Source organism: Elephas maximus, chromosome 3 (assembly GCF_024166365.1).
Source record: "Elephas maximus indicus isolate mEleMax1 chromosome 3, mEleMax1 primary haplotype, whole genome shotgun sequence".
Classification (NCBI taxonomy): domain Eukaryota; kingdom Metazoa; phylum Chordata; class Mammalia; order Proboscidea; family Elephantidae; genus Elephas; species Elephas maximus.
This window is the reverse complement of record NC_064821.1, coordinates 32,544,287-32,556,288: the sequence shown is the minus strand read 5'-3', so window position 1 is coordinate 32,556,288 and position 12,002 is coordinate 32,544,287. Positions and strand designations below refer to the sequence as shown.

Sequence of the window (12,002 nt, the reverse complement as noted above, 5' to 3'; positions counted from 1 at the left end):
GTAAGGCCCTAAAACTAGCCCGGCTGAGCCCTGGAGAGCACAGCCTCTTGGCCCAGCCTCGGCAGCTGCTGTGGCTCTCCTATTCACTGAGTTTAACCTTATTTTCTTTGGCAATGAGCAGACCCATGCTCTCGACTCTCCACCCCTTATTTTCAGTGCATCCCACTACAGGTGTCTGTTGAGTGTGTGCCAGGCACAGGGCTGGAAGCTCACAGGCCCGCAAGACGCGTGCCCATACTGCAGGGGTCCCGACCAGAGTTCTTTTCCCCAGAATGCATGGAAATAGTATCATTGCTTTCCATCCGCAGCCCCGCTTTGCTTCCAGGGGCTTTTGTGTAAGTTGAGGCTCTCATGATGTGCTCCAGGGATGGTGGTGTCCCTGGTTATATGTGCCCCTAAAAAAAGGGGTGTTAAATGTTCACAGCAACTGTGTCCATAATCACCCAAAACTGGGAACACCCCAGATGTCCTTCAACAGTGAATGGTTCATCCACACCGTGGAATATTACTCAGCAATAAAAAGGAAGAGCTAGTGATACACGTGAGGAATAAGATGAGTCTCCAGATTACTGTGCTGAGTGGAAAAAAGTCAGTTCCAAAGGTACATGCTGTATGATTCCGTTTATATAACATTATTGAAATGGTAAAGATAGAGAGTAGATCGGGGGTTAGAGACAGGGGGCCATGGGAGGGAGGGATGTGCTTATAAAAGGGCAGCACAAGGGATCCTTGCAGCGTTGGAGCTATTCAGGGTCTCGACTCTGGCTGATACAGGAACCGCCACAAGTGATAGAGTCACATAGCACTTCATACACACACACGCCAAAAGTACAAGTCAAACTGGGAAAATCCGAATAAGATACTTGAAGTGTATCAGTGTCAATATTATGTTATCAGTGTTATGATATTAACTCTTGTGGAACCAAGGTCCAGGGTCACCAGCAAAGGCGTGGCTTACACACAGGCATTGGGTGGAAAAAGACTTCATTCACAGAGAAGAGACAGAGCCAGGGCAGCTTTGGTAGTGGGCACCAGTCCCCTGTGGCAGCAGGTCACTCCCTGCAGCCAGAATAGGGCTGGTGGTCTACACACACCCCTCTTGGGCCACAGTTGAGAGACTCCATTCCCTTTCCACCAGGAACAGATATAGCAGTGGGTTGGCCAGGTGCATATGACATGCATGCATGAACACGGGGAAAGTCTACTGTGTACCCAGAACAGGGAGGGGGGCCCCCCATAAGGAGAAGAAACTGAAAGAGAGAGAGAGAGGCTCAGTTCCCAGCCACCATTATCAGGGAATACTGTGGGCCCTTTAGGTCGCCAGGTGAGAGGCAAAGGGGCCTCGGCAGACCGTCCTTGCAACAACCACAGTTCTGCGAGGTGTTTCTGCTGGGAGAAGCTGCGTGAAGGGTACCTGGAGCTTCTCTGTATTATTTCTTAAAACTGTATGTGAATCTATGATTATCTCAAAAAAAAAAATTTAGTTAAAAAACGGTGGGGGTTAGCTTCCTGGTCAATTAAGGGCATGTGTGACTCGGCAGGCTGGCTTCGTGCTTTACTGAAACTGAACGGATAGGCCATGCCCTCAGGTGGTCCAGCGTCTGCAGTGCAGACCCTCCCCCAGCACAATCTCTGTGGTGATAACTATGAAGAGAGGGTGACAACGGCTGCCTGCAAGGCACCCACCAGGGCAGACTTCAGGCCCTCGTTAGTGAATTTATTTCTTTACAGCTCATGTATCACAGAGTTTCTTGGGACACAATTGGGTGCAGAGGTTGGGGGCATGGATTTTGAATCGGACAGAGTTTGGGTCCCAGCTCTGCCACTCTCCGGCTCTTACTTAACCTCTTGAGCTAGAGATAATGACACAAACAGGCCTCGTGAGGTTGCTGCCAGGACTCAGCGAGGTGCTGTATGTAAATGTCAGCACAGCGCGCAGCACACAGTCTGTGCGAGCTGCGTGTTTTTGTTGTTATTTAATGTTTGCTTTTAGAAAAGTTTTTATTATGATGAAATATATATACCATAAAATTTGTCCTTTTAACCATTTCTGAGTGTACCATTCAGTTCAGTGACATTAATTATGTTCACAGTGTTATGCAACGCATTGCATTGGGGAAATCTGCTGTAAAAGATCTCTTCAAAGGTGTTAAAAAGCAAAGATGTCACTTGAAGGACTGGGGTGTACCTGACCTAAGCCATGATGCTTTCAATCGCCTCACGTGCATGCAATAGCTGAACAGTGAATAAAGAAAACGGAAGAAGAATTGAGTCCTTTGAATTATGGCATTAGTCAAGAATATTGAATACACCATGGACTGCCAGAAGAACAAACAAATCTGTCTTGGAAGAGGTACAGCCGGAATGCTCACATACTTTGGACATGTTATCAGGAGGGATGAGTCCCTGGAGGAGGCCATCATGCTTGGTGGAATAGAAGGTCAGCAAAAAAGAGGCAGACCCTCAACTAGATGGACTGACACAGTGGCTGCAACAATGGGCTCAAGCATAACAACGATCATGAGGATGGCACAGGACCGGGCAGTGTTTCCTTCTGTTGTACTTAGGGTTGCTATGAGTCAGAATTGACAGCACCTAACAACACCACCATGCAACCATCACCACTCTCTAGTTCCAGAACTTTTTCATCACCCCAAAAGGGAAACCCAGTACCCACTAGCAGTGACTCCCTATTCCCCACTGTTCGCAGCCCCAGGCAACCACTAATCTGCTTTCTGTCTCTATGAATCTGCCTAGTCTAGATAGCTCACGTAAATGGAATCGCACAACGTGTGATCTTTCGTGTCTGGCTTCTTTCACCCAGCATGTTTTTGAGGTTCATCTGCACCGAAGCATGTATCAGCGCTTTATTCCTTTTGAGGGCTGAGTACTATGCCATTGCAGGCATATACCACGCCAGGTTTATCCATTCATCTGTTGATGAATAGCTGGGTTGTTCCCATCTTTTGACTTTTGTGAACAGTGCTGCTGTGAACACGCGTGTGCAGGGGCTTGTGAGTTCCCTCACTGCACACTTGGTCGTTGCTACTGCTGAAGGCCTGTGCGTCCAGACACACGCAAGACCACATGGTCAGACTTTTAAGATTCATTCCAGAAATACGTATTGCAAACTTTCTCAGTCCTCACAGGGCTGATAGTACAGTGACAGAAGAGAACCCATTAGGGATACTTGGCTTTTTTTTTTTTTTTTTAACTTTTTATCCATCTTGAAATAATTATAGACTCACAGGAAGTTGCAGAAATAGTACAGAGAGGTTCCATGTACCCTCCTTCCGCCTCCCCCAATGGTAACATCTTATTATGTAACTGAAGTCCATGATCAAAACCAGGAAACTGCCATGGGTACGACCCCAGGCCCCTGATCTTCCTGAGAGGTGCCTGGCCGGGAGAGGGAACTGGAGGAGGAAGGGCTCCTGGGCTCCCAGTGCCCTCCGGCCCCCAGTACAAAGCTTGCTTAGCTGTGGTTCTGGTGATTCCAGGCAGGGTGGTGCATAATACATGGGCATCCGCAGCGCCGAGACTTAGGACAGGGCCAGTGAGTACTAGAACAATCTTCTGAAGGGTGCATTAGTGAGGACCCAGGCTGAGTCTTTTTCTCTCCACAGGAAACACTGCAAGAACCCAGTGCCCCGCAGACGGGAAGCCAGCAGCTACATGCATCCCCAGGACTGGCTTTCCCAGAGGAAGGGGCCCCGGAGGACCAGGCACAGGCCACTGGCATCCACCCAGAGCAGCACAGCCAGCTCCCCCCAGAGTCTGTGCTGGGCGGTGGGGCTTCTCTGCCCATGACATCCACCGACGGCTCCTCAAGCTGGCGGATGGTGGCCTCTGCCTCAGAGAGGGCCAGCCAGGAACATCTGTCAGAGCCAGGAACCCGTGGTGGAAACAGTGGCTTAGAATCTGGCGTCCTAGAGGCCTGGCAGGGAAACAGCAGGCCTGGCACAGAGAGGGGTTTGGCTCCTGAGGGTCCTCGCCAAAAAGGGCCCCCACGCAGTAGTGAGTCTGAAGGAAAGGAGCCGCACAGAGGAGCCCCCCAGAAGGAAGGAGAAGGTGTCCCAGGTGCCCTGGGCCCCGATCCTGCTCGAGGACTCATCCCTGTGTCTCAGGGCCCAGAGCCTGGGTCTGCAGCCCAGGGCTGCCCCAACCACATGCACATGCCCAGCAGGCCTGTTGTAGTCATTGCAAAAGGGAGCACAGACCCCACAGTGCCACCACCAGGAGCTCCAGAGCCAGCTAGGTGGGCCCCCAACAGCAGCTGCAGTGTGGCCCTGCCCCACTCCTTGGAGGCTGTGGGAGGCCCAGGGGAGGTGGGGCCAGAAGACGAGCCTCCTGGCGATACCCTAAGGCCCCCAGCAGCCTCCCAGGCTCCTGCTCACCAGAGTCAAGAGCCTACAGTGGGTGGTGGCGATTCCAGCCCTATCACCCTGGAAGTGGGTCCAGGTGTAGATCTGAAGCAGACGGCAAGCCCTGGTCAGGAGGAGCTGGGGGGTGCATGGGTGCTGCCTTCCCCAGAGCCGGTGGGTGGGAAGGCAGCCGAGCCAGGCAGCGAGAGCCAGCCAGACCCCGAGCCCTCGGGATGCAGCCTGTCCCTCCGAGCCGCTAGCCCACCAGAGCATACAGAAGTGGTGGATGGCCTTTCCCAGGGGCCCAGGGCCCACACCGCTCTTGACCCTGCAGACCAGGCTGTATGGGGGGGCTCCTCACCTGTGGAACTTGACTTCCTGCCTGACAGCCAGATACAGGATGCCCTGGATGCCCCCAACTTCGAAGCCCCACCTGAGCAGGTAAGGGCTTCCCCATGGTCTAGCTGGACTCTTCCAAGGCAGGTACCAGACAGCCAGGAGCCCTTCCTGGAGGGAGCTGGGCGTGTACAGGGCAGATGCCTTCAGGAGTCTGAGGTGCAACTTGGGTGGGTAATGACTAAGTGGTTTTCTGGAAAGGTCAGACCTGCCTCTGATGGCCCCGCCCTGTGGGGGAGCTGGAGAATCAGGGGGTCATGGAGCAGTTACTCTGCCAGCCCAGGCAGTCACCCTCCCTCATTGAGCCCTGGGGAGCTGCACTCTTGTGCTGGCCCCTCCACCCTTCAGCAGCCCCCCCTGGCTGCAGGCCCTGGACTGAGAAGGGCAACCTGGTGAGCCCATGACCCACAACTGGGCCTGGGGAAGGATAGCACCTGGGAACTGGCAAGAGCCTTCGCTCATCTATAGGGTCATTGGGGATTCTGATAGGACCCTATTAATGAATGAATGAAAAATAAATAGATGGATAAAAATAAATAACAAATAGCCTAGAAAATCCTATGGAACACAGTTCTACTCTGCATACATGGGGCTGAGAATCGACAGCTGGTTTGGTTTGTATATCCCAGTGCCGTCGAGTCGATTTTGATTCATAGTGACCCTATATATATATATATACATATATGTATATATATATATACACACGTGTGTGATTTTCTCCCACATGCCTGTTCATTACTTGTCGTAGCGTGGGGGCTCCCGTGTTGCTGTAATGCTGGAAGCTATGCCGCCGGTATTCAGATACCAGCAGGGTCACCATGGCAGACAGGTTTCAGCTGAACTTCCAGACTAAGACTAGGTAGAAGGACCTGGCAGTCTACTTCTGAAAAGCATTAGCCAGTGAAAACCTTATGAATAGCAGCGGAACATTGTCTGATATCATGCCGAAAGATGAGCCCCCCAGGTTGGAAGGCACTCACAAGACACAGTGGCTGCAACTATGGGCTCGAGCATAACCACGATTGTAAGGATGGCGCAGGACCGGGCAGTGTTTCATTCTGTTGCGCACTGGGTCGCTATGAGTCAGAACCGACTCGACAGCACCTAACAACAACATCCACAACATATGTGATTTTATTTTCCTGGTAGAATTTGTAAGGGTTTTGCCTCCTCCCAGGACCTGCCCACCTGACAGGGCAGTAGGAGAGCTGCCCAGGTGTTGCCTTCTCCGGCTGCTGAGTGTGTGCCGGCTGTTCCTGGTCACCTGTCAGGGCAGGTGGCCACCTCATTTCAGGAAACGCAGCATCCCTGGCAGTTGGCGCACCTGAGCCCGACTGAGTGCTTGGCAGTCACCTCAGGGAAGCAGGTGGTAAGTACTCTTTCCACACACTGGGTGTGGCCAAGAGGCTGAAGGGGGGTCAGGTAGCTACTGGAGGTGACACAGCCGTGAGCGGAGGAGGCTGGGTCTGCTTCCAGGTCAGCCTGATTCTGAAGCCGCGCCTCAGCCACCCTGCCCTGAAACATGGAGCCCATTTGCTCTTCAAGTGTCCGCTGTTCCTTTGGCCCACCCCGCTGAGGCATTACAATCCAATCATTTAGCTCCTATTTATGGAGCGCCTGCTCCGTGTCAGGAAAGCAAATCAGACGTGGTCCCTGCCCCCATGGTCAGCATGGGCCCCGCCTGCCTCTCCTGGTTCTCCTGTCACCACCTGGTTCTGCGTGATTCCAGTGCTTAAAGAGCTCTTTTTCATAGAATAGAGTCCCTGGGTGGTGGAAAACAGTGAATGCCCTCAGCTAACCGGAAGGTTGGAAGTTCAAGTCCATCCAGAGGAGCCTTGGAAGAAAGGACTGGCAATCTACTTCCAAAAACTCAGTTGGTGAAAACCCTACAGAGCACAGTTGTACTCTGACACACATGGAGTTGCCAGGAGTCAGGATCAGCTTGACGGCAACTGGTTACTGGGTTTTCATAGAACACCCCCACGTGTCTGTCAGTTTGTCGTACTGTGGGGGCTTGTCAAGAAATCAGAGCAGCAGTCAAGAAATCAAAAGACACATTGCATCGGGCAAATCTGCTGTAAAAAAAAACCTCTTTAAAGTGTTGAAAAGCAAAGATGTCACCTTGAAGACTAAGGTGCATCTGACCCAAGCCATGGTGTTTTCAGTTGCTTCATATGCCTGTGAAAGCTGGATGATGAATAAGGAAGACCAAAGAATTGACACCTTTGAATTGTGGTGTCGGCGAAGAATATTGAATATACCATGGACTGCGAAAAGAATGAACAAAGCTGTCTTGGAAGAAGTACAGCCAGAATGTTCATTAGAAACAAGGGTGGTGAGGCTGCGTCTTGCGTACCTTGGATGTGTTATCGGGAGGGACCAGTCCCTGGAGAAGGGCATCATGCTTGGTAAAGTAGAGGGTCAGTGAAAAAGAGGAAGACTCTGAATCAGATGGACTGACGCAGTGGCTGCAACCGTAGGCCAACTATTAACAACAATTGTGAGGATGGTGCTGGACTGGGCAGCGTTTTGTTCTATTGTATGAAGGGTTGCCGTGAGTCAGGACCAACTCAAGGGCACCTAACAACAACATAGAACACAGCTCCTGAGCACGGCACAACTGGAGCAATGGCCCACTGTTCCAACCTGGGAGGGTAGTAAGGCTGAGCTGGACGTGAAGAGGGTGCACGTGGGTCTCCAGGCGCCACCTTCCTGAGCCATCTCCAGGGTCACTTTGACTATCTGAAGCATTGGCCCTATCGCCTGGCCCAGCTGCCACACAGAAGGCATACGAATTAATCTCTGCTGGCCAATCTTCAGGTGCCCTCCCATTTCACAGTGTTGTGATCCCAAATGAGATGGTGTCATTAAAAGCAAAGTCCCAGTGCTGTTCGGTGTTAGGGTCTGGACAAGATGGCCCTTGATCTGGAAGGGGCTGGTCACATCTGAGATGTTATCCTGGGACCCTTGCCCATTAGAAACTGCAAACCCTCCCTTGGAAAGAACAGCAGCTTAAGCTGCTCCCAGCCCCTGGCCTCTTGGGCAGGGGCTGGGGAGAAGGTTGGGGAAGTAGTAGGGAAGCTTGGGATCACCTTTGCCTGGGCAGCATCTAGCAGGTAAACCTGTGAGCCCTTCCAAGCAGGCCAGCAGGGGCAATGTGCTTTTGAAAATATCAAGAAATCAGGACCAGGTGGTTGGACCAGCTGGGGGAGGAGCCAGCATTCAGGCCTGGCTGCCAACTTGGGTGTGCTTTGTTTTGACACTGGGCATTCCTGAGCAAGTCAGGGCGACCCAGCCACCCAGCAGGTTCCTGTGGGAAGGCAGAGCCACGCCCAGTGGCCCCTGTGGCCTGTGGGTAGGGGTCCTCGGGAGCAGTGCTTGGGTTGAGATAACAGTGACAGCCGTCCTCCTGGTGAAAAGGCATGGTGACCCTTGACCTCAGCATCACAGCCCCACATGGCATCAGGGAGGAAGGGGGCCAGGAGGTTGCACAGCAGTGACAGGAGCCAGTTTTCCCTCAGGGAAGGTTTGGTGTCTTCTCAAAGTGGCTCCCTCAGCGGGCTGGCAGATGGGGACTTCTGTACTCCTGGGCCTGGATGCTGTTGTTGTTGTTAGCTGCCATCAAGTTGGCCCCCAACTCATGACGACCCCACGTGTTGCAGAGTGGAACTGCTCCATAGGGTTTTCTTGGCTACTGCAGGGGTTCTCCACCTTTGTACTACTGACACTGGGGGCCAGATCACTGTGGTGGGGGTGTCCCACACACTGTAGGATATTTATCAGCATCCCTGGCCTCGACCCACCCCGACAGTTGTGACAACCAAATATGTTTTCAGATGTTGCAAAGTGTCCCTGTGTTGTTGTCAGGTGCCATCAAATCAGTTCCAACTCATAACAATCCCTCCGCACAACAGAATGGAACACCGGCTGGTCCGGCGCCATTCTCACAATCATTGTTAAAGCTTGAGCCCATTGCTGCAGCCACTGTGTCAGTCCATCTTGTTGAGGGTCTTCCTCTTTTTTGCTGACTCTTTACTTTACCAAGCATGATGTCCTTCTCCAGGGACTGATCCCTCCTGATAACATGCCCAAAGTATGAGAGACGTAGTCTCGCCATCTTTACTTCTAAGGAGCATTCTGGCTGTACTTCTTCCAAGACAGATTTGTTCATTCTTTTGGCAGTCCTTGGTATGTATATTCAATATGCTTCCCCAACACCATAATTCAAAAGCATCAATTCTTCTTTGGTCTTCTTTATTCATTGTCCAGCTTTCGCATGCATATGAGGCAGTTGAAAACACCATGGCTTGGGTCAGGTGCACCTTAGTCTTCAAAGTGATGTCTTTACTTTTTAACACTTTAAAGAGGTCTTTTGCAGCAGGTTTGTCCAATGAAATGTGTCATTTGATTTCTTGACTGCTGCTTCCGTGGGTGTTGATTGTGGATCCAAGTAAAACGAAATCCTTGACAACTTCAGTCTTTTCTCTGTTTATCATGATGTTGCTCCTTGGTCCAGTTGTTAGGGTTTTTGTTTTCTTTATGTTGAGGTGCAATCCATACTGAGGGCTGTGGTCTTTGATCTTCATCAGTAAGTGCTTCAAGTCCTGTTCACTTTTAGCAAGCAAGGTTGTGTTATCTGCATAACAAAGGTTGGTAATGAGTCTTCCTCCAATCCTGACACCCCTTTCTTCTTCATATAGTCCAGCTCCTCAGATTATTTGCTCAGCATACAGTTTGAATAAGTATGGTGAAAGGATACAACCCTGATGCACACCTTTCCTGACTTTAAGCCACATAGTATCCCCTTGTTGTGTTCGAACAACTGCCTCATGATTCTATGTACAGGTTCCTCATGAGCACAATTAAGTGTTCTGGAATTCCCATTCTTCTCATTCTTATCCATAATTTATTATCCACACAATCAAATGCCTTTGTACACTCAATAAAACATAGGTAAACATCTTGCTGGTATTCTCTGCTTTCAGCCAGGATCCATCTGACATCAGCAATGATATCCCTGGTTCCACGTCCTCTTCTGAAACCGGCCTGACTTTCTGGCAGCTCCCTGTTGATATACTGCTGCAGCCGTTTTTGAATGATCTTCAGGAAAATTTGACTTGCCTGTGATATTAATGATATTGTTCTAGAATTTCCACATTCGGTTGGATTATCTTTCCTTGTAATAGGCACAAATATGGATCTCTTCCAGTTGGTTGGCTGGGTAGCTGTCTTCTAAATTTCTTGGCATAGACGAGTAGGCGCTTCCAGCGCTGCATCCAAACATGTTTCCAGACGTTGCCAAGTGTCCCTGTGGGGGTCAAAATCACTCCCCTATGAGAACCCTATGAATTTTATTTAGGTATAATTTGCAAGCCATAAAATTCTCCCATTTTCAGTGTATGGTTCAGTAATTTTTAATAAATTCTACAGAATCATGCACCCATCACCACAATCCAATGATAGAACATTTCCATCACCCCAAAAAGATCCCTGTGCGGTAGTTGCTCCCCTTTCCCACCCCCAGCCCCTGGCAACCAGTCATTTGTTTTCTGTCTCTTGGGATTTGCCTATTCAGGACATTTCCTACATGTGGAGTCATATAGTATATGGTCTTTAGGGTCTGGCATCTTTCACTGACCGTAGTGTCTTCAAGGCTCATCCATGTCTTGGAATCAACCGGTGATTCCTTCCTTTTCATGGCTGAGTAACGTTCCATTGTGTGAATGTATTGCATTTTGTTTTTCCATTCATCTGTTGATGGACATTTGAGCTGTTTCCACTTTTTGTTACTGTTCATAGTGCTGCTACACAGGAAGTTCTTGATGGCCTTTGCATCCAGGGACCCTTTTCCATGGTGGCTCAAGCCACCATCCTCCAGTTGGAAAGGACTTCCTTAGAACAAGCCCCCTCCCCAGACTTTGTTCCCCCCAGAAGAGGCAGATGGCCCCGCTGCCCATCCGCCATGGCTTCTGCCACTTAGAGGGACTTACATCATCTCCGTAGTCGAGCTTGACATTTTCCACGAAAATTAAACCACAGTTGACATTTAGAAACTTAAACTTCACAGCGTTATCAGATTTTCTTCTCTATTAATTATGAATTTTTCCTTGTGATGTATTTGCCAAATCTTTTCCTGATAACTACACATGCTGCCTGTCTGGCCAAGGTGTCGAGGACTTCATCCCTTGACCGTGCTGTGCCCACCACATTGGAGCCAGAGACCCCATGTGGGCTTCTCTGCACTGTTGAAGAGACTGTGGGGTGTGCAGGAAGCAGTGGCTTGCATGGTCACCCCCAGTGGTGAGGGACAGTGAGTATATCCATGGGACCATCAGTGCCCACAGAGGGAGATACAGGACCATGGGGCAGGGTGACAGTGTTGGCGGGGAGACGGACCGGGCAGATGACGGGCAAGTTAGGGGGAGAAAATAGCCCCGCTGACCTGGCTGGCTCCCCCCACCTTGGCACTCACGCACATGTTGCCCTCTGCACCCTCCTCTGTGCAGGCCTAGCTTGGCCCCACCCTCCACATGGCTCTCTCTTTCCAGCCCTCTCCTGTGGGGAGCAGACTCAGCCCCTGCTGGCCTGACACCAACCCACCTACTGATAGAGCCCTCATCACCACAGCCAGACCAAGGTAGGTGGTGGGAGGTGGACTGGGCCCCTCGATGCAGCATGAGGCCACTCTTCTTCCCTGGGGTTGCGGACCTCCTGGCTCTTTAGACCCCACGTTCCTGCTGGACACCCTCCTCACATCTGCCATGTAGGCTCCCATTCTACTGACAAGGGTGACAGAGCTGGTCTGGGTTCCCCCTTGCTAGGCCTTAGCCCCCAGCCACAAAGAAGAGCTGGGCCCCACCTTCCAGACTATGCGTATCCCCTTCTCTGCCCACAAGCAGAGAACTAGTGCTCAGTGATCCTCACCCAAGCCAATGCCTCGCTCCATGGATTCCTGGGACTCCTGGGGTGGCGCCCCCAGCTTTATGTGTGTTTATAGATACATGTGTGCACTTTCCTGAGGCAATAGTCCAGCGCTTTCCCTGAGTCCCCAAGAGGGCAAGGGGACCCAGGCAGGGCTAAGAGCTGTTGGCGGGACCACCTCCAGCCATCCCCAGCTCTGGTCTCTGCCCAGGTCTCCTCACCACCCCCACTCTGGCTCTGTACCTGGGCAAGCCACCTCCTCTCCCTCCTGTAAGCCTCGGGGCCTAGGGGCATCCTCCAGTCCACGCCCTCCTCAGGGAG

General features: G+C 51.3%; 1 protein-coding gene across 1 annotated transcript in view; it reads left to right on the top strand.

Annotated features, from left to right (window-relative positions):
- Positions 1-12,002, top strand: part of BRME1 (break repair meiotic recombinase recruitment factor 1) — a 28,859-nt gene that overhangs the window by 14,961 nt on the left and 1,896 nt on the right. Inside the window, 2 exon segments of the mRNA XM_049875457.1 lie at positions 3,627-4,805; positions 11,309-11,397. Coding sequence (XP_049731414.1) covers positions 3,627-4,805; positions 11,309-11,397 — 1,268 coding nt within the window.